Source organism: Lolium perenne, chromosome 7 (genome assembly GCF_019359855.2).
Source record: "Lolium perenne isolate Kyuss_39 chromosome 7, Kyuss_2.0, whole genome shotgun sequence".
Taxonomy (NCBI): domain Eukaryota; kingdom Viridiplantae; phylum Streptophyta; class Magnoliopsida; order Poales; family Poaceae; genus Lolium; species Lolium perenne.
In genome coordinates this window covers 7,888,410-7,915,500 of record NC_067250.2, presented here as the reverse complement: position 1 = coordinate 7,915,500, position 27,091 = coordinate 7,888,410, and the positions used below count along the sequence as shown (strand labels likewise).

Genomic DNA, 27,091 nt, shown 5'->3' with positions numbered 1-27,091 from the left:
CTACGCGTAGTTGGGCCTAGCAGACACGAAAGATGATGGAAACTATCCCTAAAAGAGGCCTAAAAACCAACATTAAGTCAATTCCCGGAACATCCCTTGTAGGAACGGCAAAACAACACCTAACGCACTACCGGATCATCCAACCCTAGCATAAGGCCTAATCATGCGGATATTAAACTAATCCTTGAACAAGGAGCAACTATAACAGATTGGATCCACTAAGTGGCGAACAAGCAAGGTGCTGCCCTTACACCTGAATAGGTGTAAGGACAGCTAGATATCGAGGGACGGCATTGCTAGGCAAATATGCATAAGAAAAGCATCAATGCAGGCCCCAAAACATCTACGATAAATAGTGCTACTCGCCATCAAAAACGCTTCAGCACGAGTAACACAAGGTAATCGAATAAACGTGTACTGCCTAGATCGCAAGATGCGATCTAGGCAGCATGATGCTTACCCGGAAGAAACCCTCGAAATAAGGGGTGGCGATGCGCCTGGTTTGTGTTTGTTGTGAACGTGATTGTCCCTCTTTCTCAATAACCCTAGATACATATTTATAGTCCAAGGGACTTTCTAATCCGGAAGTACACCTAACCGTGTACGAGCCAAACTCTATCTTTAAGTCTAAAAACGATCTAATAGTATACAGATACACGGGCAATTTAGCCCAAACTCTCGTGCAAGGCCGCTTCAGAGATCCTCCACGCGTATATCCTTCAAGCCCATCTCAATTACGGTCCATCTCCTGATTTGGCCAAAATCCGGAGATAACAGTAATATAGAGGATCTCGGTTTAGTACGTACAAGTTTTATGGCCAAAGTCCAATCACTGAATCTAGGTACTTCTTTTGCTGAAGATCTTTGTTGCTCGTATGCCAAACTCTACTCACTGAATTTAGGGAACTAAATGCAGAGTATGGCTCAGCCATTTTTAGCTTATTTGAACTGTGTATATGAGGGTTCTCTTTGTGGTCTTAGAGCTATTTATTTGTCTTTGCTACATAAAAAGAGCAATCTAGCTACATTTATACTCATCTAGGCATCCAATTTTCTATGGGGCAGCTGCAAATGTCGTCGAGGTGATTTCCTCTCACTTGCGGCCTCTCAGACATCCTAGCCCCTTTTCCACAATTGTAAGCATGTATAGTAGAGTCACATCTATTTGCTTCATCAATGTGGTTACTTTCTATTCGGTAAGATTAGATATATTTGAAGTATTGGTTGCTTTTTTTGTTGGATTAGATATATCTGAAGGGGCCTGGACGCATGGAGAACACCTCTGGTCTCTTAGTCTCAACCATATACACATAGATGATGCTGGCTTCATTGAGAATCAAACAGAAGTTTGTGTAAGTTGAGACTTCGAATCAATGATGAGTCCATGAATAACATCTCCTTTTTTTACTTATGGTGTTAAATAGGTAGTATACTTCATAAATGATAATATGCATCCCATCTGCACATTAGCTGATCCAAGATGATGGAAGGCAAATTGTTCGGTCATTCCGGAGGTACATTCATCACATCAATTTTATGCATCTGTCCATACTAGACTACTTGTAACGTTATTTTGCAACTTTCTGCTGCTCTGCTTGCAGGATTCATCTGCCCATTAGTTCCAATGATGCGAGTGATGTGCATTCTCATAAAACATGTCAGCTAGTGTTAACTGCAGCTGTCTGTATTTGGTAGATCTTGCAAGAAGTGAGAGCGTTGACATGTCAGAAACCACATGGGACAGATAGAAGGAGGCTTGGCATATTAACAAGTCACTTTCTTGCATAGGAGATCTTATCACTGCCTTAGCTTAGAAAGATTCTCGCATTCCTTACAGAATTAGCAAACTTACCCAGTTGCTGCATAGTTTATTAGGTATATGGCTGAATCTGTGAAGATGTTCACCACATGCACTTGTATAGATATGGATACTAATACTACTGATCAGCTCTTGATGTATATATATCATATCTTGAACTATCTTGCACATATAGTTATCATTATAGTGTAAATTTCTCGCAATAACAATGGTAATGAATATAGTGTTTGTTGGAGTATAATATATGAATATAAACAGTACATGCTCGACTTCTATTTCATAAAAAAGTACAATCAGCTATGCTATTACAAAACATGTAAGGTAACAGATCAATCGCATGTTTGCGGACTATGAGTGGAGACTACATAATCGAAGGTTAAGAATTTCCGTCTCACAATGTAAGGTACTACATGGTCAAGATTCTGTTTCATATTCCTGTAAGGTAACCTGTACTGATCTTGGTCCTGGATGGGCAGACCTCCCTCCACATCCACATAATCTCCTCGTGGGGGACGCAGTAGGCTAGTAGGTTTTACTGAACTACCGTCCAACAAGAACATATAGTCTAATGTTCCAGTAAAACCTGGACTGTAATTTGTGTTCTCTGGCTCCCTTCCAATCGCAGCATACATACTGTGCAGTTGTATACCTAGATCTGCAGAACATTATTATCATACGCACGAGAAGAACAATAAACAAGCTTACATTATATTGCAAAGGCTAACTGAACAAAAGAGGAAATCTTGGAAAAGCTCTTCAGCCTATGCATATATATGAGAAAATGATGGAAAATAATCTGACAATATGAAAGATAGATAAAAATGTCACTAAGAGCACCCGCAGTGCGCTAGTATAGACGTTAATCTAGCCGGTTACTGGAATCATTAAGCGCCAACAGGTTGGAAGCCCCGCTTTGCACAGAAAGTTCAGGCGCCGGACTCAAGAGTTGGTGCAATAAAAACAGCCAGGTGTTGGATATTTTGGTGATCTAGGCTGCTTTCCTAGGTCAGATATTTTGGACTGCTACAGTAGGGCGGCACTACTGTAGCTACAGTAAGGCGGCTCTACAGTAAATGGCCACCTATCCTTATGTGTTGTCTTGATCGGAGACATCGATTTTGATCCAACGGTGCTGGTTCCCCTAGTGCATAGTGCTAAACATATAAAAGGGGTCAAATGACCTAGAAGAGGAGAGGTTGAAGACGGCTGCTGCTCTCTGCCTTCTCTCTTACACACATTCTCTCAAGTACAAGCCACCGATCAGGCTAGCACTAAAGCACTAGGAAGAACCTAGCACAAATTGCTCCATCCTGGTGTGAGCAATTAAACAAGAGGAGGCATGGCATCATCTTCAGACCAAGGTATTTCTGAACTTATTCTTTTGTGGCTCAAACTAGAGCTAGTTGATCCTGCTGGATCCAACAATGGTATCAGAGCATCTAGCTCTTAAGTTTGAGCCCTCTTATGTTAAGATTCATGCTTGATTTATCAAGCCAAGATCAAGATCAAGGGCATATGCACATACCCATGTGTTTGTGTTGTCACCAAGTCAAGGCATATGCCCAAGTTGCTTCTGTGAAAGTATTTTATGCTTATGTTTAAAGGCTGTTCTTCCTGGTTATTAATCATGCCTTAAGTTTAAGCCCTGTTTTCTCAAACTCCAAGCCCTAACAGACTATGTGACACTCTAGGGTTTCAATTTGAGCTATTAACTAAAGGAATTAAAGCTCTTATGTTAAATTCCTATTTTTTCCAGAAACCCTAGAAATGTTGTCCTCTTTTCCCCTCCTCAATTATGAGCTTATGATTTAAGATTGATTAAGATTTAAAGGGGAAATAAGTTAATTATGCACAAATCTTGATGATTTTCCCCAATCCGGAACCCTAACATGATGAAAATTTCCCCTGTTTTGATGCACATGGTTTCGGTCAAGCATGAATTGAAGTGGGGATTGGTTGATTTGATGCCGTAATCAACCCTAAAGCAAAATCCCCAAAATTACCGAAACCCTAAATTATGAAATTCCCCATTTTTGGAGGAACCCTAACCCTAATTCAAGATTAAGAAGCGGACGATTACCTTATGGGCCTCGTCGTCGTCGCTGGCCACGGCGGCGTCGGAGCCATTCTCTAATGTTGGCAGGTGTGCTCGGGTTCAAACCCGAGCGGCCTCGCCGTCCGCTGCACCGGCCGGCAGCTCGTCTCTACGTGCGCTTGTCGCCGCTGGAGCTCGCAGCCGTGGCCGGAGAATGGTGAGGGAGGTCGCCGTCGCGGGACGCCCGCACGCGCGCACCTGCCTCGCACGGAGGCGCCGCCCAGAGCCGCTCGACGGAGCTGCGCGCTAGCCAAAGCTGCACGCAACTCCGGCGAGAGGGCCTGGGTGACGCCGAGTCTTCTTCCCCGTCGGGTGGTGCTCGCCGCCGCCGCCTCTTGGTCGCTCGGCGTCGCCATCGCTGTCGGGAGAGGAGAGGAGGAAGAAAGAAAAGGGGCTAGGGTTTTTTCGCCGGGAGCCGGGCGACGGTGAGCTGGTTTTGTTCCAGCTGCGGTCGTTCCTGGCCGTCGGATCGCATCCGACGGTTCAGTTCGTCCAGGCGTGTTGCTAATGGGCTGTGGCCCAAGAGGGGATCAAGGGGAGCTAAGTGCTGGGCTGGGCCAATTTTGGCCCAGTTCAGCAGGATTATTATGCTAATAATAATAATAATAATAAAAATTAGGGCTGAAATAAATATCTTTTCAGGGCTATTTTTCTGGATAAATTGATTATGCTTATTATGTTTATTTTAGGCCACAATTTTAATTGTCATGCTTAGTTGATTTACATGTTGATATTACTTTTATTATTTAGTTTATTTATGATTAATGAATTATGGTGATATTTATCACTATAATTATTATGTGATAATGCTTTATTTTGCAAAATAAAGTTTATGGATCCTCAAATAAAGTGTGGTTTTATGCCTTGTCATTACGACCAAAGTTGTTTGACGGGCATTTTAAACTGCAAAATTCTTTTATTGGTCCTGTTTCACTTGGCCAAAGCTGATGTGAACCGGGTCGGTAAAAGAAAATAATGAATGAGGATCATTAATGTGTGGCTTCTATTTATCAATTTGGCCAAAGCTAATTGATGAATATTTGTCCACAAAATTTTGTTGTTCATTTTCATCTCTGGCCAAAGCTGATTTGAATTTGATCAATAAAATTTAATGATGATTATGATGATGCTTACTAAAGCATTTTGAATTTTTCTTTTGCAGCAACTAATGTCTCTAATATTGCTGGAATGCTAAATGGCATTGAACAGCTAAATGGCAGCAATTATGTCACGTGGAAGGAGAAGCTTGAGATCACTATGGCCTTACTCAATATTGATTATGCTCTCCTTAATGATCCTCCTGAGGTGCCTAAAGAAAATAATGAAAATTATGAAGCCCTCAAGAAGGAATATGACATTATTAAGGCTAAGTGGGATGACTCTAATCGCAAGTGCCTTATGATGATAAAGGGCTCCATTACACAGAGTATGAGGGGAGCCCTTCCTGATTGTGAGACAGCAAAAGGGTACTTTGCAAAAATTGAGCATCAATTTAAAGGGTCTTCTAAAGTTTATGCAACAAGTCTTATCAGAAGGCTAATTGATGAAAAATATGATCCCACTGGAAGTCTTCGAGAGCATATTATGAAAAAGTGCAACATGGCCGCCAAACTAAAGTCAATGGAGATGGAAATCTCTAATGGTTTCCTCGTCCATTTTATTATGTCATCTTTGCCTCCCCAATTTGATCCATTTATGATCAACTATAATGCGATGGATGTTAAATGGGAGATTGATGAAATGATGGCGCGATGTGTGCAAGAAGAAGAAAGGCTTAAGGCTGACAATTGATCATGTTAATCAGTTTGGTCATTCACAAAAGAAGAAGTATAGAAAATTTGTGAATGAATATGTGAAGCCCAAGCCTTATAAGTTCAAGGAAAAAGGCCAATCCTCAAAAGGTTCACAGCAAAAGAAGCCAGAAAAAGCGCCTAATGCTGAAGGAAATAATTCCAATGCTTGCCACTTTTGTGGAAAAGGTGGGCATAGGCGAAAGAATTGTTTTGGCTTCAAGAGATGGCTCAAAGAAAGAGGTACCGACACTATTACTGTTGTTGAAGAATCCCTTTATGTTAATTATGCCACCAATACTTGGTGGATTGATTCAGGTGCAACAATTCATGTTGTAAATTCGTTGCAGGGATTCAATATGAGGAAGACCCTAAAAAGAGGGGAAAGAACAATTAGAGTTGCTAATGGTGTTGAAGCTTATGCCGAGGCGATTGGAGACTTCACTCTTACACTTCATGGCGGTTTTAAGCTTCAGCTAAATAATGTTCTTTATGTACCCTCGATGAAACGGAATTTAGTTTCCGTCTCATTTTTAGATGATGATAGTTATGAGTGTCACTTTGGGAATAAGCAATGTATAATTATGTATGACAATAATAATGTTGGTCTTGGCTGTCGACAAGACAAACTTTATGTAATTTCCCTTTGTGATGATATAAATAATGTGGATTTTACCTCAAATATAAATGTCGGTACCAAACGCAAACGTAATGATAATGAGACTTCTTCGAAATTATGGCACTACCGTTTAGGCCATATTTCGAGGGGGAGGATTGAGCGTCTCATTAAAGATCAAGTTCTTCCTTCTCTTGATTTTTCCGATGCGGATGTTGATCATTGTATCGATTGCATCAAAGGAAAATATGCCAAGAAAATTAAGAAAGGTGCAAACCGAAGCACGGGAGTTTTGGAATTAATTCATACGGATATATGTGGTCCGTTTAATGTGAGATCGGTGGACGGTTATAATTCATTCATAACGTTCACTGATGACTTCTCCCGTTATGGATATTTTTATCAAATTAAAGAAAAATCAGAGGCATTAGACAAATTCAAGATTTTCAAAGCTGAGGTTGAAAATCAGTGCAATAAAAGAATTAAAGTTGTAAGATCTGATCGTGGTGGTGAATACTACGGCAGACATGCAACTTATGGTCAAATTCCTGGACCATTTGCAAAATTCTTACAGGAAAATGGCATTGCCGCCCAATACTCAGCACCGGGTGAACCTCAGCAAAACGGGGTGGCTGAAAGGAGAAACCGCACACTTATGGATATGGTGCGGAGTATGTTAAGCCACTCCACTTTACCGGTGAATTTATGGATGGAAGCCCTTAAAACAATGACACATATTCTTAACGGGGTTCCCGGTAAATCGGTGCCCAAAACACCGTATGAATTATGGGTAGGAAAAAGCCAACCCTGAATTATTTTCATGTATGGGGCTGTCCTGCTGAAGCAAGGATTTTTAATCCGGTTATGGGAAAATTAGACCCCAAGACAGTCAGTTGCCATTTTATTGGTTATCCTGACAAATCTAAAGCATATCGATTTTATTGTCCAAATCAGACAACGAAATTTGTTGAAACAAGACACGCTGTGTTCTTGGAAAGTGATATGATGAGGGGGAGCATGACTCCCAGAGAAATAGTCTTGGAGGAAAAACAGGAATATGTCCCGATGCTCGTAATCCAAGAGCCGGTGTTTCAGTACATACTGAAATTGCACCTCAAGTTTCAGCTCCTGTAGCTGATGGTGCTCACATAACTGGACAACAAAAGGACCAAGGACAGCAATTACGAGTGTATTCAAGAAGGCAACGTGCTGCTAATGCAACACCTGCTGATACACCGGCGACTGTTCCAGATGTCACATCTAATGATGCTCTTATTGAAAATAATCAGCAGTCTCAAACTGTTATTAATGTGCCGAATAATGAGCCTCTTAGAAGGTCACAGCGGGCTAGAAAGCCTGCTATTCCTGATGATTATCTCACCTACATGAGTGAGGATACAAATGAGCCAGTGTTGGATAATGATCCCACCTCATTTAAGGAGGCTATGGAAAGTGAATATTCGTCTAAATGGCTCGATGCTATGAAAGATGAAATGAAGTCCATGAGCACTAATGATGTATGGGACTTAGTAGAAATCCCTGAAGGAGCCAAAACAGTTGGATGCAAATGGGTCTATAAGACCAAACGTGACTCCAAGGGTGATATCGAAAGGTTTAAAGCAAGGCTTGTGGCAAAAGGATTCACTCAAAGAGAAGGGATTGATTATAATGAAACTTTTTCACCCGTCTCTTCGAAGGATTCATTCAGAATAATTATGGCACTCGTGGCTCATTATGATTTAGAGCTACATCAGATGGATGTCAAAACGGCATTTCTAAATGGTGACTTACGCGAAGATGTTTACATGGCACAACCGGAAGGTTTTGTTATGGAAGAAAATAAACATTTAGGATGTCATCTGAAGAAATCCATCTATGGTTTGAAACAAGCATCAAGAGAGTGGTATCTCAAATTTGATCAAGTCATAAAGAAATTTGGCTTTAAGGAAAATAAGAAGGACAATTGTGTTTATGTTAAGTTCAGGGGGAGTAATTTTATCTTCCTGATATTATATGTTGATGACATACTCTTGGCCAGCGATGATAAAAATATGTTGATGGAGACCAAGAGATTCCTGTCTTCAAAGTTCGATATGAAAGATCTCGGTGAAGCAACTTATGTTTTAGGAATTGAAATTCACCGGGATAGATCCAGAGGGATCTTGGGGCTATCTCAGAGAGCATATATTGAAAAGGTACTGAAAAAGTACAATATGTATAAGTGCTCAGCCTACTTTGCTCCTATTGTTAAGGGCGATAAATTTGGGACTTTCCAAAGTGCCCAAGAAATAATTATGAATCACGCAGATGAAGTCAATTCCTTATGCCTCAATTGTTGGGAGTATTATGTATGCACAAGTGTGCACTCGCCCGATTTAGCTTTTGTGACCGGGATGCTTGGCAGATATCGGTCCAATCCAGGTCCGGATCATCGGAAGGCTGCTAAAAAGGTCTTGCGTTATTTGCAAGGTACTAAAGGCCTCATGCTTACTTATGAGAAATACGATAACCTCGAAATAGTGGGTTATTCAGGATGCTGATTTTGCGGGGTGTGTTGATACTAAGAAATCCACATCGGGTTATATCTTCACCCTTGCAAAAGGAGCTATATCATGGAAAAGCTCAAAGCAAGCTATTCGCATCGTCGACAATGCAGCAGAATTTGTAGCATGTTATGAGGCAACCGGGCAGGCGGTATGGTTGAAGAATTTTATCCGGAACTAAGAGTGATTGACAGCATTTCCGGGCCTCTCACTCTATACTGCGATAATCAACCCGAGTGATCTATGCGAGTAACAACAAGTCAAGTGCGGTGGCAAATTTATTGACATTAAGTATCTTGTTGTGAAAGATAGAATCCAGGATCAAACAATAGATATCAAGTACATTAGTACTAAGTTTATGTTAGCGGATCCGCTCACGAAAGGCTTACCACCCAGCGTATTTAGAGAGCATGTTGCCGGCATGGGTTTGGTTGAAAGCTTTTAATCCTGGAGAAGTTGGAACTATTATGGCACCATCTCCCCAAAAGGGGCTCATTTTGAGATCGGATGGGAACCATAGTCACTTGGTTTAGCAGTACTTAATTGACTGTTGTAACCTATTGTCTTGGTGTACCATTTTATCAAAAGATGAGTCTGTAATGTTTATGATGTTTATGTAAAGAATTATGTAAATTAAGTTAATATATGATGTGAATAAAGTTTATGGAGCTCATAAATTAAAGAGGTTCATTTTGATATGAAGTAATGTGCTATAGTCACTAGATTAAATGGTACCTAACAGACCATTATAATCTTTTCGTCCTAGTGCATTATTTTGTTGAAAAAATGAGCTTATAATGATCAGCCTTACGATCAAGGGGGAGAATGTTGGATATTTTGGTGATCTAGGCTGCTTTCCTAGGTCAGATATTTTGGACTGCTACAGTAGGGCGGCACTACTGTAGCTACAGTAAGGCGGCTCTACAGTAAATGGCCACCTATCCTTATGTGTTGTCTTGATCGGAGACATCGATTTTGATCCAACGGTGCTGGTTCCCCTAGTGCATAGTGCTAAACATATAAAAGGGGTCAAATGACCTAGAAGAGGAGAGGTTGAAGACGGCTGCTGCTCTCTGCCTTCTCTCTTACACACATTCTCTCAAGTACAAGCCACCGATCAGGCTAGCACTAAAGCACTAGGAAGAACCTAGCACAAATTGCTCCATCCTGGTGTGAGCAATTAAACAAGAGGAGGCATGGCATCATCTTCAGACCAAGGTATTTCTGAACTTATTCTTTTGTGGCTCAAACTAGAGCTAGTTGATCCTGCTGGATCCAACACCAGGAACTACCCGAAACGACTGGGATTTTATCCTTGGCGCCTGAAGATAAGCGCCCCATTGTGGGTGCTCTAAGGCCCTTCATCCCGACCCGAGTGAATTCACAAGACAAAAGCTCAAAGCCTAGTACATAACCACTAAACATCATCACGGTTATTACGTTTAGCCTAATTATTTACTATCGAGAACTTATTCTTAAAGTAGCCAGTGGACTATATTGGCTGCAACCATCAGGTAGTGGGATCAATTCGTGTTTAACCAACGCTTTAGAGTGGTTACATACATATCTTCACCATTTTTTGCTCTCAGGGTTTCCTCAAGAAAGCATGTGGCATTTAGAGTAGTTGTCAATGTCAAAAAATGAGTTTGAAACTATATGCAGCATCCCTACTGAATTTGTACTTTTAGATACAGGGCACATGTCCATCAGTGCACTTACAACTAGGAGGCTGAACCCAAAAAGAGTGCTACAGTGGACTGGAAGCACCTGAAATAGCACCTAACCATCATGTTCAACACCACCAATGCCCCGTGTGGCATTTCGTCAAACAGCTTCCACGCGACTGCGACATTGGCGAGGCCCGCCGTCGTGTACATGCTCATCAGCAATCTCGCAGTCTACGCGTCGCACCACCCCTGGGCAGCCGTGCCGGGGACGCCGTCTCGGAGGCGCTCTACCTCCAACACGTCGCACCAACGTCTGGTAACGCCTTGTGCCCCGGCCACCCGCAGCTTTGACACTGCGCTTGGCGGCTACTGCCTTGGCTCGGCGCCGCACCTGTACGCCGACTGAGAGGCGCTCTGCCTCCGACATGTCGCGACGGCGTCTAGTCGTGTGGCGGGACTGGCCGCCCGCAAATTCTACGCCGCGCTCGGCGGCTACAACCAGCTCCACCTCCTCTGCCTCATCCCTGTGGTCCAACGGGGGTGAACTGGAGGTTGTTGGAGAGCTCCATGTCTCGCGGACGGTGAGCTGTGAGTGGCGTACGTCGTCCTGGGCGACGAATCCCGTGCGACGCTGCACGGCGCGGCCGCCGGCCAGGGCGATGCCGGAGTGGCGACCGTGGAGGGCTACCGCAAAGCGTAATGTGTTCAGGAGCTAGGGGATGGAGGTGGTGAACGAGCGTGGATGGACGGAAAATCAGTATGCCGGCGGGGAGGGGGTGGCGGTGGGAAGGGAGAAGAGGGGCGGCGACGGGGCGATGGGACAGGCCGGCGGCCGCCTCCATGGCTGAGAGTAAAGTCAAAGAGATGAGGGAATACCATCTGAACACGAAATGACATAACTACCCTTCTATTAAATTAAAATAAATGAATAATTTCAGTACTTTTTAGTACTTTCCCGTACTTATTTTCCAGTACTTTCCAGTACTACTACTTTTTCCACCGTCGGATTAAATAGCTTGAAGGGCTCCTAAATTTCCCAACCATAGTAAAACTTGTAAAAGGAAAATTATAACAAAATTCTTGAGATGCTCTTCGTCTTCAACCTCCAGACCATGACAAGCTGCCGCTTAACGTTGTTGGATGTGGACATGAAGTGGCCTAACGGAACACAGCTCCCACAAACTTTTTCAGCCATGCTTACTTGTATAATGTACTATTACCTCTAGCTTTCTAAAAAATAAAATATTTCAAAGCGAAGCTAGTAGGTCTTTGAAACTTTTAAAGCTTGAGGTAATGAAGAGAGGGGCAAATCCAGCTCAACAAAGAAAAAAAATAGTTTCTACTTGATTATTGCATTAACTGAAGCTAAAGATTTGTCATCCTAAGATGATGAAGAATTGTTCAGCCGTGTGTGACCTAAAATACCAACAGGAACTTTGCAAATGCCTCTTGCATATTTTTTTTATTGCAGTTTGTTTTATTGGTTATCAGTTCAAATTTGGTTTATTACATAACTTCTACATTTTGTTTCAATTAATGAAGATTTTGCGTGTACACGTACAGCTGAAAAAATATATAGGCACAAATCAAGAGATGTTTTTTTTTAACAAGTACATTGTCACAATATTTGTTTTCTTGACACAAACCAAAGGGTGTATCATTTTGTATTTGAAGAAGACGTCAAGATGAATATTAAAGAAGAAGACGAGGAGGATATATATGTATTTTGGACAAAACTACAAATTATTGATGGTATACTTTCATGATATTGTACATGGATGGATATAATACTTAATACTTAAAACCCAGAAAAACACACTCTTCATGTCATTTTTGTAGTTATAGATACAGATGTAGACTTAAATCAGGTAAATACATGTTCTTGAAACTCCGAATATATTTCAAACAACTCATCCATTCACATTCAGCCAGCCACACGCCAAACAAACAGGCCTTTTTTTTTTTTTTTTTTTTGAGGGGGGCCAAACAAACAGGCCTGGAAGCGGGCGGCGGGCGGTGCTCGCGGAGAGAAGAAGAGCCCACCATTTCGGGCTCGAACCCATTCGTATGGGCCAGCCAGCCCACGCACGTCCGGCAAACTGGGCCGTGAGGTAGAAGAATGGGGGCCCGCGAGGCAGCGCATTCCAGAACGTTCTCCTCTCCTCTCCACCTTAAGCCCGTCCGTGGCGGCGGGCGGCGCCGACGGACCTCCCCTCGCGTCTCCTCCCCCGACCATGCGGCTCCCCGGCGGCGCACGCCTCGCGCTCCTCCTCGCCCGCCGCTCCCTCTCCTCCGCCGCCGCCGCCTCATCCTCCTCCTCCGCCCGCCCCTCTCTCTACGCTTCGCGCGCGCACAGAGGTGAGTCGCGTCTCCCGATTCCCACTGCCGGATACTACTACCTGCCCGCTTCGGCCTTCCCCTGACTGATGGATCTTCTGCGTGCAGCGAGATGGGGCGACGCGGCCCGCGCGGCGCCCTCCTGGAGGCCGCCCTTCTCCTCGGCTAGTAGCACCCACGCCAGGTTCTTCCACGGTGAGGATATCGTGCCTTAAGTTTGTTTCCGGTTTGGCGAGCTTGCCCTGAGGTATGTGGCTGTGCAGGGACCAGGCCCGTGACCGTGAGGGACTACTACGACGTGCTTGGTGTGAGCAAGGACGCCGGCCAGAGCGAGATCAAGAAGGCGTATTACGGGGTATGTCTCGGTAGTCGGCACAATTGAGCCTGACCCCTTTTTTTCAGGGAATTTCTGTTGTTTGTGCTAATAACTGAATTCAGCGAGCTATACATCTAAATTGTAATACTATGTAACACTATATCTTATACTACATCTTAAGATTGAACATGAAGCATGCTTTTGGTTAGTAGTTTTAGTTGGTTGGTGTTCCAACCTCCAATTACACAAGAATTCTAAATGCCTGGCATAAGCATCATGAGTTCTGTACTCATAGATCAGATCACCATTGACCCATTACAAAAGTTCATTGTGTATCTATGCTCAAGAATCAAATCACCATTCACCTTTTATTAATGATAATGCATGCTGTTTTGAGATGTCAATATTTGTCTATCTGGCCAATTCCAAAAAAGAAACCCTGAAAATAACTGTTCTACGCACTATAAAAGGCATGCATAGGTTAGTGTTATGAAAGGGTTTAGGTCCTTTGGATGTTTGATGTACAAAGTCTCATCGATCTTTTGTTTAACTGCAAACTTATCCTAGAAATAGTACCCCCTCCATCCATAAAAGGATGTCGGAGATTTGTCTAAATTCGGACGTATCCATGCACTAAAGAATGTCTAGATACATTCAAATTTAGACAAACCTGCGATATCCTTTTATGCACAGAGGTAGTACCTTTTCTGTATACACTGAACTGTAGGACGGTTCATTTCTTAATGGCATGCAAGTTACTTACCATCTTATATTTTGGCATGCGAGTTACTTACCCTCTTATATTTCTACACTTGCTTTTGCCTAAAAGCTTGCAAAGAGGCTCCACCCAGATACAAATAAAGGCGATACTGACGCAGAAAAGAAGTTTCAAGAGGTTCAGAAAGCTTATGAGGTGCCTGATTTTCTCTCAGTGTGCAGTGATTACTTTAAGTGTATACATATTCTAATAGTACTAATACATACTTTTTCCCTTCTCTTCTGTAGACTTTGAAAGATGAACAAAAAAGAACGCTCTATGATCAGGTAGCAATTGAGTCTCTGATTATACATGTGTCTACCTTGCTTGTACTATCAAATGGCTATTATGTTGTTTATGTTCATCAGTTAACTTAACCAGAAGTAGTTTAGCTAATGGAATTTGCACTCATAACTTGTTACCTGATTTTGACAGGTTGGCCCTGATCAGTATGAGAAAGCTGCTGCTGGAGGAGGTGGTCCTGGCGGATTCGATGATGGTATTAGAAATCCATTCGAGGATATTTTCAATGCTGGTGCTGGCGGTGGAATGAATGATGTACGTATTTTTTGAGTCATCAGTCTCGTACATTTATTTATGAAGTCTCAGTTTGGTGGTTTTGCTTCATTCCGTGATCAGATTAAAATGTATGTTGCTGACTACATAGAATAAGCTTTATGGCCTGCAAAATCATTTCATCATTTCAATTTTCACTTTATGGAGTTTCTTAGCTTAGCAGAAATGTTTGTGTGGTAATCATCAGGCGCACGATACCCCAATCTTAGCTCTCTTATTTTACATGCTTGGTTCTTTTATGATGACCAATTAGGCAAGTTACTTGACAATTTGTTTGTGATTAGTCATTACATACACTAGTTAGATGCTCTTCTAGAGCACCACACACACCCTCGTATTTCAGAAATGATATCTCTTTCTCTTATCAAGTTAGCTTCGTAAGCAGATAATATGTTTTGGTTCTTCTATTCATATATTTCTGCTTTCTTTGGCAATAAATAGATGAATGTTCTGCTGGTTTGTACATTCGAATCTCCTTATGAATCCCAACATATAATTATATATAATCTGACTTCTGTCTCTGTTTGCTATGAAGTTCTTTAGGAATATATTCAGAGATAGAGAATCCGGTGCACAGGATGTTAAGGTTGTTTCTACACTCATTTTCTTTGACAGTTACAGTTCTACTATTTGAATGAAAATTGACTGCAATCCATTTGCAGGTTAAGCTTGATATATCATTTATGGAAGCAGTTGAAGGGTGCACCAAAACAATCAACTTTAACACTCTCGTAACGTGTGAAACCTGCAGTATGTATATGCTCTTGTATTTGTATTTACCAACTGTAGTTGTTTGTAACTAATGACGTATTTGTCATATTTTTTTCCTTCTGATAAGATGATGCTTTTTGTTAGATGGAGCTGGTGTACCTTCTGGAACCAAACCCGAAACTTGTCTAGCTTGCAGGGGTTCTGGATATGTTAGTTCTTCCTCCACTGTGCCTATTTTGAATGTCTTCAATCAAATATTATTATGGCTCTTATTTGTTTTCTGTTTTTCATAATTTTTGGCAGATTGTCATGCAAACTGGTCTCTTCAGGATGCAGACAACATGCACACAGTGTGGTGGATCTGGGAAGACTATAAAGGTGGGCTATCGCTTTATAATAGCAACTATCTGTTGGAGTTAATAAACTAAAAGCAGCTGTTTGATGTAGCACATATAGTGTACCAACATTTCAAAGAATCATCTGGAGGAATGTTGACCTTTTAAGACTTTCTGCCTTAAGAAAACTATACTCAAAGCCTAACAAATATCTTATTAGTTTGAACAAATATTTGCATTACTTCAATCCAATTTACGAGAGTAATAACTACACATTGGTGTAGAACTGTGTACACCGAAATTTCCTATCACATATATTACTATTTAACATGGATGTTGATGGTTATGAACCCTTCAGAATCTTGCTATTTGTGATTTTGTTACTCATAAATGGTCTTATGACTTGGGATATGGGTATTAACTGATTGGACCTAATGATAGCTGAAACTGCCAATGATACAATTTTTGAGCACTTCTTATGGGACATGCGACACACAGTTGATATTTGTAGTTATGTTTGTTCCGTATGTACTGTCTATTTCTGATTACTTGCTATGACCTCGAGATTACAATTTTTTATGTTGTTAGGATTTCTGCAAGTCGTGCAATGGAAAGAAAGTTGTGCCAGGAAGAAAAACAGTCACTCTTGATATAGTGCCTGGTAAGTTTTGAGTTGTTGATATTGCTTGTACCACATGCTGTTCTGCGGCACTAAACATCCTTATTATGTCCATGCAGGTACAGATGATGAGGAGACTTTCAAAGTGCTTAGATCTGGCCAGGCAGATCCAGATGGTCTTCGTGTTGGTGACCTTTATGTAACTGTTAAGGTCAGCCTTCTTCTCATTTGGTAGTTCCACTTATGGATGAAGGTGCCCAGTTGCCGTTAATAATGTTATACTCTTTCCAGGTACGTGGCGATCCTGTATTCCGAAGAGACAAAGGTGATATCCATGTCGATGCTGTATTGAATGTGACTCAGGTAATTTGAAGCATCTTGTGTTTCTGTGACCTATGCCTTTTTATGTGTATTGACAACGTGAAATGGAAGTACTAGAGCCCCATTCCTGGTGCATGTTGAAAGTCTGTCTACATGCTAACATGAGAACTCTGTTCTGAGCCTCTGATAAGTTTGAGTACAAACCGTGATTGTATTTGGTTGAATTCGATATTGGTACACTAACCATCTAACTGTATGACCTTTGAGTCTGACAAATATCAATTCTCACACTGATAAGTTGGCTCGTGATGCAGTCTCATGTTAAAAGATGTATGCCATATTTCTAATCGCACTGCAGTGATTCATAAAATATGAGTTTTGTTGAGTAGGCATCGAATGCACAATTGTTTGCATTTTCCGGATACGCACTAATTTCCTGTCTTTTTATAGGCAATTTTGGGAGGCACTGTTCAAGTGCCAACACTCGCTGGGGATGTTGTTTTAAAGGTATGCCCAAATAAAGTCCTATGATAGTTTTGCAATATTCTACCTGTATCTGTTAAGATACAAATTCTCTATTTGTCTCATTCACATTATTCTTGTTGTAGGTTAAGCCTGGAACTCAACCTGGTCAAAAGGTTGTTCTCAGAGGAAAAGGTAAACTACACACGGGACTGTATCTTTTTTTTCCATGGTTCATGTTTATCTTTATATACGGAGTGACATACTTAATGATTGATGGTATAATGTTGTATGTAGCACATCTTCGTCGTACTTGCTAGGTATCTAGTAGTCTAAGATCAACTTGTTTCATTCTGGCACAGTCAGATTGCAGTAGTCATTAGCAAAATGAAATACGTAATTTTAAGTCTTCAAGTCAAACAACTGAATATGAATAAGAACAAAGTGGTTGCACCAGCAAAAATTTCTCCATGTGACTTCCGCTTTTAGTTCATTTAGTAAGAATAAGATGTGAAAGAAAAGGGCACTATTTCGCTGCAACTGGCATTTTCAGGAATTTTTAGCCTCCGAAATGATGTATTCCCTCTGTTCCAAATTAAGAGTCGCAGCTTTGTCTAGATATGGATTCATCTAAACGCATTTCAATGTGTAGATACATCCGCATCTAAACAAAGCTGCAAAACTTAATTTGGAACAGAGGTATAGTATGCATGAAATCCCCTTTGCAGATGGTGATCATGTAACTGACGAACTGATGCACTCTCTTTTGCATATAATAATCCTAAACATTGTCATGTCCTGCAGGAATCAAGACAAGAAACTCATATTCGTATGGAGATCAATATGTCCATTTCAGTGTCAAGATCCCTGCGTAAGTTCCCTCCAAACCTTTTCCTACGATGCCGATGCCTTGTGCTGTCACAGGCCGTTCTCTCACACATCATTTCCTGCAGGAATCTGACACAGAGGCAGCGAACACTTCTAGAGGAATTCGCGAAGGAAGAGCAAGGCGAGGATGAGAAGGAAGCGAAAAAGGAAGCTGGCGCATCGGGGTAGCCGGTTTTAGGAGCCAACCCACCCACATTTCATGGGCGGTTGAATTTACCGCATACCGATGCAGGATAGAGTAGGATGCAGCCTGGAATTTGCAGGTGCAAGGTTATATAGTTAGGTTGCATGGATTTTGCATGACAACACATAGATCTTGGTTTCTGAGTTTTTGTAGCTGAAATAATGCTACTACGCCCTGCCACCTGGCGTGTATTCTCCTGAGGGCAATCTATTGCAAGATTGCCAGGGGCATCTTGTGTTGTATAATCTTATGTGTTAGAGACATACTGAACACACGTTGCAACTGTCAATTCATGTCGCATTGGAAAGATTTGGCATTGCATAGATTTGTTCACTATATGTTCTGACTGGTTATTGGACGTTTTCTTTCTGGATCTTCACGTATGTGAAAAGTAGAGAACTACTGGATCTTCCAAGTGCATACATCCTACTGGTCAGCCTGATCATCCTCGATTCCATCTTGTAAACTTGTTTGGTTTCCTCAATTTTTTTGCTACGACTTCAGTCTCATGCAGATTCATGTGGTATAAATTTTTGGTATTTACAACAAAATTATGGCAGTAAACGAGCTTTCCGTTTTGCACAAAAAACAATCATATTTGAACAACTGAGCAATTTTCAGCTGGGCCAATGATGCTTCATCGTCTTTCTGAAGGCTAAAACATCGTGTGGCTGAGAGAGTAGACGCTTGTTCTCCTCTCGTCGCATGATCGACGCTACCCAATTCTGTCCACAAGCTCATATTATGTTCCTTGTACTGAAATTTTCTTTTCTTTTCGGTTGTTGGTCGCATCTGGATTCTTGATGCAGGGGAAGAGGAGGAGAGGCGAGGAAGCAGGACGAAGAATCGGAGGAGGATGCTGAGGCCGATGCTGGCGTGCTGCAAGCTCTACGTCTCGGAGGGCCGGAGCGCGGCGGCCCTGCGCGCCGTCGAGCAGGCGGCGCGGCGGCACCACCCGGCCGTCGTCCTCGTTAACACCTTCGTCGACGACGCCTACAATCGGGTCGGCTACACCCTCGTCTCTCGCCTCACCCAGGACGCCGCCTCGCCGACGCCGCTGCGCCGCGCCGTGTTCGGCGTGGTCGGGGCCGCGCTCGAGGCGATCGACCTCGGCTCCCACGCCGGGGCGCACCCGCGGCTCGGCGCCGTCGACCACGTCTGCTTCCACCCCCTCGCCGGCGCCTCCCTCCGCGACGTCGCCGCGCTCGCCGCGGACGTGGGCGCCGACGTCGGCGACAAGCTCCAAGGTAACAGGCCGATCCCGTCAGTTTCTTTCTTGCCATTCCGTACGGTACTCAGATTCTTGCAACAATGGCGTCCGTGGCAGTGCCGACGTTCTTGTACGGCGCGGCGCACCGGGAGGGCCGGACGCTGGCGGCCATCAGGCGGCAGCTGGGGTACTTCACCTCCCCGCGCGACGCCCAGTGGCGCGGCCCGCTCCTGGCCGGCGGCACGGACACGACGCCGCTCCCCGTCGCGCCCGACGCCGGGCCGGACACGCCGTCGGCGGCCAAAGGCGTGCTGGTGCTCGGCGCGACGGCGTGGGTGGACAACTACAACGTTCCGGTGCGCACCGCGGACGTGGACGCCGTCCGGCGGATCGCGCGCCGCGTCAGCGAGCGCGGCGGCGGGCTGCGGTCCGTGCAGGCCATGGGGCTCGCGCACGGCGACGGTGGCGCGGAGGTCGCGTGCAACCTGCTCGACCCGCGGAGTGTCGGCGCCGGGCAGGTGCAGGACATGGTCGAGCGGCTCGCGAGGGAGCAAGGCTTGGACGCTGGGGAGGGCTACTTCACCGATTTCTCCGAGGAGAAGATCGTCCAGATGTTTTTAGAGAAGTCGGCCCAAGCTAAGGTTTCTTCTTCATACGGTTTTGATACTTCTCACTCCACCGATATTCACCGATAATTACGGTGCTCGGATTGAGCTGCAATTGAGATTTTTGGATTGACCTCGTGGTGCGTGTTAGTTATGAGCTGTAACTGGTCTGAACCGTTGGATTGCTTCGTACTCCCTCCGTCTCAAACTACTAGTCTTCCCCGTATTACTAGATCGTCAATTTGACATATATAATTTAATTTATATAATGCAAAAGTTATATCATTAGAAAATAGAACATCTAAACTTTCTAATGATATAACTAATACTAAGTTGATCAAATTTGCGACCTAGGGTTACGCGCAAGTCTAATAAACTGTGAGAGAGGGAGTAATTCATGAGTTGCAAGCGTGGGTTCCAACCGAATTTTAATTACATCACGTAGCTGAGAATTAGTTGCATTTTTTTATTAATTAGGTGTGCGGTTGGTGATTGATTTGGCATGATGTTACTAGAACGAAGGATAATGAAGGAGAAAACATGTTAAGAGAATGGAGATTCTACTTGCAGATTTTATCCCACGGGTTGTGATTGGGTACATCCGACACTCACCCAAACTAAAAGAAAGGGCTGAGATCACTCGATACTCCTTGATAATAGAAGCATAATGGTATTTTATGTCTAATTATCGAATAGTTAATTTGTACGCTAGCCCATGTCAATCCGTATCGATACGTATATGGAACTTTTAACAACGGTGGTGGGCGGAAGTTAGGCGAGCCAAATCAATGTAATGGTTAATTGATCACGTTATCTTTAATGAGTTTGGTGTACCCAGGCACAACCCTTGTTCCATATGCCACCAGGCAAAATCAACTTACATAATATAAATTAGTGTAACCATTTAAAATAACTACTTACAATCAAAATATGATCTAGCATTTTTTAAAGTTTAGATGAATATTAACTATCTGCAATAATTTGGTGCAGTACATGGTCAAAAGATAATAATTTGCTACAGTACAAGACATATGGTGTTCGTACGGTATCCCAACTTTGCCTTTTCATTTTTACGGTAGGTAAGTATTGTAGCTCTTAGTCCCCGCCTTGGCCTTCCTGGTTCTCTATATACTTTTAATGCAAATTTTGTTGCCGCTAAGTCCACCATATCTCGACGAGCACAACCTAGTTCTAGTCTCGCTGAGTATGTGTGGGAGTTTGTTCCTTGGTACTCACGCTCGGCTTTCTCCCTCTTTTGTCTTCTCTCCACCTTCGTCGGCAACCGTTGGCCCTTTTCGGCTTGGCGTGGGTAGAGTTATTAACGCCCTTGGTTACCTTCATAACTCTTAGTCTAATTTATACTCTTGTCCGTACTCGGGCATGTTGTCTTTCTGTATGATTCAGATGTTTGTATTGTAAATTGGTATTCTTGACGCGTTGGGGTCGTTGTTGCAATATAGGTTTGGGCTCTATTGTAGACCTGTTGTAATGTAACTGCTGCTGACCGCTCCCACCGGCATCGCGTGTATGTTTCGACGTGCATGAGGTGTTGGTGGGCATCTCCAAGTCGTTACCGTGCGGATCTCGGAGAGATCGCTGAAATTCTCATGGTACCGATTTTGCGGCGTCACAAGCACCATCTCCAACTGGTTGAAAATAATTCTGTTTGCTCACAGTCAAGCAAGTAGCGCCATATATTTACAGCCTTGCAGGCAAAACAATCTACCATGACATACAAATGTAGCAATACTGACGGCTATGTTGGCAAACCCACATTATAGAACTGACTTTGTCACAAAGCTCTGCGAGTTATTTATATGATGCATATCAGGAGAGTAAATGTTTCTGATGATTGCTAGGATTGTGGTAAAATTCACTCAAGGGAGGCTTTTATTTCATTTTGTATCCGTTGGACTAAGTGACCTTCAGTAGACTTGTGATCCATATGAAGCAGGCTCAGCGTTATGATGCCTCCAGCCCTCCACACGCTAGGTCACTGAAGCTGGTATATCAATACGGCGGTGGTGGATAAGCTCCGTGGTAAGGCGCTACATGGTGTTTGTAAAGAGAGATCATCAAATTAGTTCACCTGCCAAGATTTATGAGAACATATGGATATATCTCAAAAACATTAAGACCTTACAAGGTGGATACAGTGATTGTGTTGGTGACGGCGGCGGGTATTGTTGCCCGTATAGCTGTGGCGGGTAGGGTTGCCCATATGGATGCGGTGGGTTAGGTTGCCCATATGGCTGCGGCGGGCATGGTTTCACGTACGGCTGTGGAGGGTGACTCGTAGGAGGATATCCATGGTGCGGGTACTGTTGCTGGGGTGGCGGAGCTGAGTATGCATAAGGAGCTGGATATGGTGCATGGCCAGGGGTCAGATAAGCTGGATGTGGGGGTGTTGCCGGATATGCTGAAGGTGATGGGTATGAATAAGCCGAAGAGGCAGCGTATGGCGACGGTGGTGGCACTGAAGGAGCACAATGACCCCCCATCTTGTTCTGCTGGTAGACATAAGAAAACTGATGAGGCAATGACACATCAACACAAACGATGAAAGAAAGAATAGTGATCAGTGTCTCTCTCTCTCTCACACACACACACATACACACCATTGCTGCGACATCAAATTGCATAATGAGTTTCACTTCCCCGGCAGACCTGCAGATCGACTTGAAGGTCAGGAAATTTGCAAAGTGACAACGGAGTATACAGGGAAACATGACTACTTACTTCATACGGCGTGTCTGGAGGGGCCATGAGGCGTCATCATAGCCGCATGCGAGCACCTTGTTTAGTGGCACCCTACATGAATGTGGTCAGCTATCAGTCACCTTTATGTAACAAGAAAAATCAAAATAAATAAATGAGCGGCATTAGGATGAACATACTTGCAGCTGCCAATGAAGACATCCTTGTTTATAGTGTTGCTGTTCCAGACGAGGACATTCAGCTCACGGAGCCCCTCGATGAGTGGTATATGGAACTTCTCGTCAAAGGACGGGTTCCTTCCCCCATCTGGTTGTATTAAAAAAAAGGATGGTTAGCTTACGGAGGAAAAAAATATAAGGAAGATATGAATATCCTTGAACTCCACTTAGAAAAAGCCAATGGGCCGGCGACTATCTGATAGATGTATATATTTATCTGTTATGAAATGCACTATCTTCTTTAAAAAATGGAGAGCTTAGCCCCTTCCTCTGCATCAAATTATCTGTTATGAAATGCACCGGCACAAATTTATCCGTACGGGGCGCACTCTCAGTAATCAACTATGCAGGGCCCATTTACTCATTTAGTGCTCCAACAGTCGTCATAGGCCCTACTCACTCCGTCCGCCAATAAGTGTATGTTTTTCTTTTCTAGAAGTCAATTATTTTAAAATTTGACTAATTTTTATATAAAAGATAGCAACATATATGACATCAAATTAATATATTTGAACTACATCTCAGGATGAATGCAGCGATATTAATTTAGTGTAATAAATGATGCTACTTTTTTCTAGTGAATTAGTCAAAATTAATAAAGTTTTCTTTTGCTGGTAAAAGTTAATAAAGTTTAACCGAAGAGATGTTCAAACGTGCACTTATTTGTGGACGGAGGGACTAGTTCCCACAATGTGCTTGAACATCATGATCAGCAGTCCCTACTAGCTCCTCCCTCCATCCCGCCCCCCCTACTTGAGAGTAACGAATCTGGATCGCTAACGTACCCAATGTGTGTAAACAACGGCGATTGATTGGCGTGAAACAAAATGAGCTGAGTATGCCCTAGCTAGATGCTCATTGAACAGACTAGCTAGGTTGGCTGTCAGATTGGACAATACTACAAAACACTGCTACGTAGCTCGAGCGGGCAACTCAACAGTAGCCACAGTTTCAAAATACGCTAGTTTTGCTCGGCTAGGACAGTCTGCTGACACACTCACACACAGTTTGACAGGTGGACATGTGATGGTCTGGTGACTGGTGGATGCCTTGACGGGAGTGAAGAGGTACGTACTTATGCATCACAGACACGGACATTCCAGTCATATACATACATGGGAAGCTGAAGCAAAAAAAAAAGGTGAAGGTGGTGCCGTGGTGGTGGAGGAGAGGAAGATGGGACTGACCTGTGCAGGTGCTTGTGCGGAGCTTGGTGTTAGCGTACTCGACGATCACGTAGGGGTCCTGGCGTGAGAAGAACTCCGTATCTCGCAGCTTCTTGCACCCGGTCACTGCGCAAGCCCCCCAAACCAAACACAAGCAAGTAGTTTCAGTAAAGCTCAACCCACGGCGGCAATTGGGGGATTCGGAATAGAGACAAGAAGCGCACCACTGAGGTCGAGGACCATGCCCTGGATCGACGACATAGAGACGGAGGGAAGAATGGGCGCCGACTGTGGCAGGGATGACGAGGTGAGGGCGTGAGGAGAGGCGCGTTGTGAAGAAGAAGAAGAAGAAGAATAGGAGGGCATACGACGAGGTCCAGGACGCGGAGACTTTGGGCCTGGATGCTTTCGCCTTCCCTAAAATATTACATGGACTCGCTCACTCGGGCTTTCAGAAACGGAATGGGCTCCGATTCAGTGGGCTCGGCTAGCGTGGCTGGCAAGTTCATATACCGCGTGCCTTGCGCGTCCAAGTAACCGGCCGTCGTTTTTTGAACTCGTCGCGCAAGTAAGGATGGCAATTTTACCCACGGGCACGGGTACCCGTGGGTACCGTGCCCACATGGGTAGGGTATGGGTACACTTTTATGCCCATGGGTAGTACCCATACCCTACCCGTTAAGTCATGGGCAGGGCACGGGTATAGGCTCGTACCCGCGGGTATACCCATACCCTGCCCGTTTATTGTTAAATTCTTACGTGACACGTCTACTTCTGTTGACTTATGAGTTAGAATATGAGAATGTGATTTTTAAATTATGTTAATTGTTATGTACTCAACTACTTGTTATTTAGTTGAGATAATTAATTTTTTCAATCGAAATTGTTATCGTTAAATGTAAAATTGTGATTGACTTGTGTACAATTTAACCTACCCACCGGGTATCCAATAGGTACGGGTACCCGCCGGGTACGGGTATGGGTAATGTTTTATACCCATGGGTACGAGTATGGGTAGAAGTTTATACCCATTTACTATACGGGTATGGGTATAGTATTGGTCTACCCTGCCCATTGCCATCCTTACGCGCAAGCAAACCTCCGTTGGTTTTTTCTCTTTTATTTTGAGACGCAAATGACCACATCGGTCGGAGTATCAACTTTGGTTTGCTAGAGAAAAGCAATCAAACAACCCGATCGATATTGCTGAAGAGCTGATAGTACAAATCATCATTGCCGAGGACATACCAGCCAGGACAAATCTCGCAAGAACACACTATTATACAGTATGGATTTTGGGACACTTCAAAGTGCCCCTATATGTCAATGAAGTGCCCCTAATTACCTTTAGGGGCAGTCTTAAAAGTGCCCAGGATACTTGTGTCCCTAAATGTATTAGGGGCAGTTTGATTGAAGTGCCCCAAAGAGTTTTAGGGGCACTTTATGAACTGCCCTAAAATAGCTTTAGGGGCACTTCGAGAACTGCCCAAAAGAGCTTCATGGGCACTTCAAGAACTATCCTAAAAGGGATTTAGGGGCACTTTCCGAACTGCCCCAAAAGGGATTTATGGGCACTTTGCGAACTGCCCCAAAATGGCTTTAGGGGCACTTCGATAACAGCCCCAAAAGGGATTTGGGGGCACTTTGTGAACCGCCCCAAAAGAGCTTTATGGGCACTTCAAGAATTGCCCCAAAAGGGATTAAGGGGCACTTTACGAACTGCCAAACATGCAATAGTAATTCATACAATCCAATAGAACCAAAACATAATTAGCACAGTAAATAATCTGGAATACCAGTACCATCACAGTATGTAACATCAAAATCAGATGTTTGAGTGTACATGGTTGGAAGCACAGTATTCCGTAGAACAATATAAAGCAGAAAACAATACGATTCCATGTGCTACATCACTTCAAGCTGGAACAGGAGAAGCTCGGTGCGCTATAATTGCAATCACGTAGGGGGTCTCAAGCATCAGCTTGGAGAGCCATGTCAAAGTTATCTTCTGCTGGTGTGGTTGATTAAACTAGCATGTGATAAGGGGGCGACAATTTCAACTGGCTGCAGAAACATAGAAAGTCAGAACTAGCAACATTCACTTGTTCACGTTCATACAAGATAGCAAGTGCACCCGTCAATCACACTATCACCATCTCATGAGCTACAAGAGACACAATGAATGTTATTATCTTTTTTATTCATGTCTGCCATATATTTCTGTGGATGAGTCATTTTTAAATACTGAAAAGGACAAAATACAATCATAAATCACACCAAAAGGAGAGTGTCCATTTGCTTGGTGCATCACACTAAGATTTGATACCACGCTAAAAAACAGCAGTATGGCATGATGAATACTAGAATCATTCCTAATACCAAAGAAATACTTGGCCTAGCCACATTTATCCAAGCAAAGTCAACTTAAATTCCACCTACCTGAGTTACAATAGTTGGTGAGAAATCTCTAAAATAACTAAAATAGAGTAATCTCTACAAAATACAAAATTTTGAGATAAAGAGGGAAGTTAGTTTCATACCAGCCATGACGTTTCATTCTGATATTCTGGTTTTATATCCAAGTTTTCAGGATGTACAAACTGCTTCATTCTGATATTCTGGTTTTATATCCAAGTTTTTAGGATGTACAAACTGCTGTAGCAAAGACACCTTCTCAAATAGTTCTTCATGGTATCTCACATCTTCCGGGACCGAAGCAAATACCTTATTAAACAGCTCCGTCGTAACATATCTCAAGGCCCTTGAAACACAAGTAAACCATGATAAATATCGTAAGATATGCTAGAAAGAATACAGTCTGGAACATACCATAAATTATTGACAGATAATAACAGGATGACAAAAATATTAGCAGCTACAGTTATATCATAAGTAACAACAAAAATGTTCATTTTGAGATACACAAATATTTACCAGAGTCATGTAACACTGCAAGTCTTAATCAAATGATGCTTGCACGTGACAGATGTAATTTGCATCAAATATTATTCAGTTCAGAACAAATGGAAACTCTAAATTGTAAAGCTTAATCAAAGATGAATATTTACAATATATATGATCATTGCGGCATTTGAACCATGAAAGGATGAAATACAACCAATTCTGGCAAAACATGAT

General features: G+C 43.1%; 3 protein-coding genes and 1 long non-coding RNA gene across 4 annotated transcripts; 2 read left to right on the top strand and 2 right to left on the bottom strand.

Moving 5' to 3' along the window:
- Nucleotides 1-12,683: 12,683 nt before the first annotated feature.
- LOC127311540 (chaperone protein dnaJ GFA2, mitochondrial) lies at nucleotides 12,684-18,343 on the top strand. Its single transcript, XM_051341975.2, has 17 exons — nucleotides 12,684-12,888; nucleotides 12,976-13,062; nucleotides 13,131-13,222; nucleotides 14,013-14,096; nucleotides 14,189-14,227; nucleotides 14,376-14,498; nucleotides 15,052-15,102; nucleotides 15,179-15,266; nucleotides 15,372-15,436; nucleotides 15,531-15,605; nucleotides 16,151-16,223; nucleotides 16,301-16,392; nucleotides 16,473-16,544; nucleotides 16,953-17,009; nucleotides 17,111-17,159; nucleotides 17,769-17,835; nucleotides 17,918-18,343. The coding sequence occupies exons 1-17, from the start codon at nucleotides 12,765-12,767 to the stop codon at nucleotides 18,018-18,020; spliced, it is 1,341 nt and encodes a 446-aa protein (XP_051197935.1). The 5' UTR covers nucleotides 12,684-12,764; the 3' UTR covers nucleotides 18,021-18,343.
- Nucleotides 18,344-18,676: 333 nt separating this feature from the next.
- Nucleotides 18,677-20,059, top strand: LOC127311541 (formiminotransferase cyclodeaminase-like protein). Its single transcript, XM_051341976.2, has 2 exons — nucleotides 18,677-19,283; nucleotides 19,364-20,059. The coding sequence occupies exons 1-2, from the start codon at nucleotides 18,893-18,895 to the stop codon at nucleotides 19,939-19,941; spliced, it is 969 nt and encodes a 322-aa protein (XP_051197936.1). The 5' UTR covers nucleotides 18,677-18,892; the 3' UTR covers nucleotides 19,942-20,059.
- Nucleotides 20,060-22,687: 2,628 nt separating this feature from the next.
- Nucleotides 22,688-24,264, bottom strand: LOC127311542 (elicitor-responsive protein 1-like). Its single transcript, XM_071823790.1, has 4 exons — nucleotides 24,178-24,264; nucleotides 23,975-24,079; nucleotides 22,749-22,875; nucleotides 22,688-22,691 (listed from the first exon to the last, which is right to left on the bottom strand). Exons 1-4 carry the CDS (start codon nucleotides 24,212-24,214, stop codon nucleotides 22,688-22,690), a joined length of 273 nt encoding a protein of 90 aa, XP_071679891.1. The 5' UTR covers nucleotides 24,215-24,264.
- Nucleotides 24,265-25,736: 1,472 nt separating this feature from the next.
- Nucleotides 25,737-26,796, bottom strand: LOC127311543 (uncharacterized). Its single transcript, XR_007857734.2, has 2 exons — nucleotides 26,494-26,796; nucleotides 25,737-26,017 (listed from the first exon to the last, which is right to left on the bottom strand). It is a non-coding gene; the product is annotated as an uncharacterized lncRNA (long non-coding RNA).
- Between the last annotated feature and the right edge of the window lie 295 nt (nucleotides 26,797-27,091).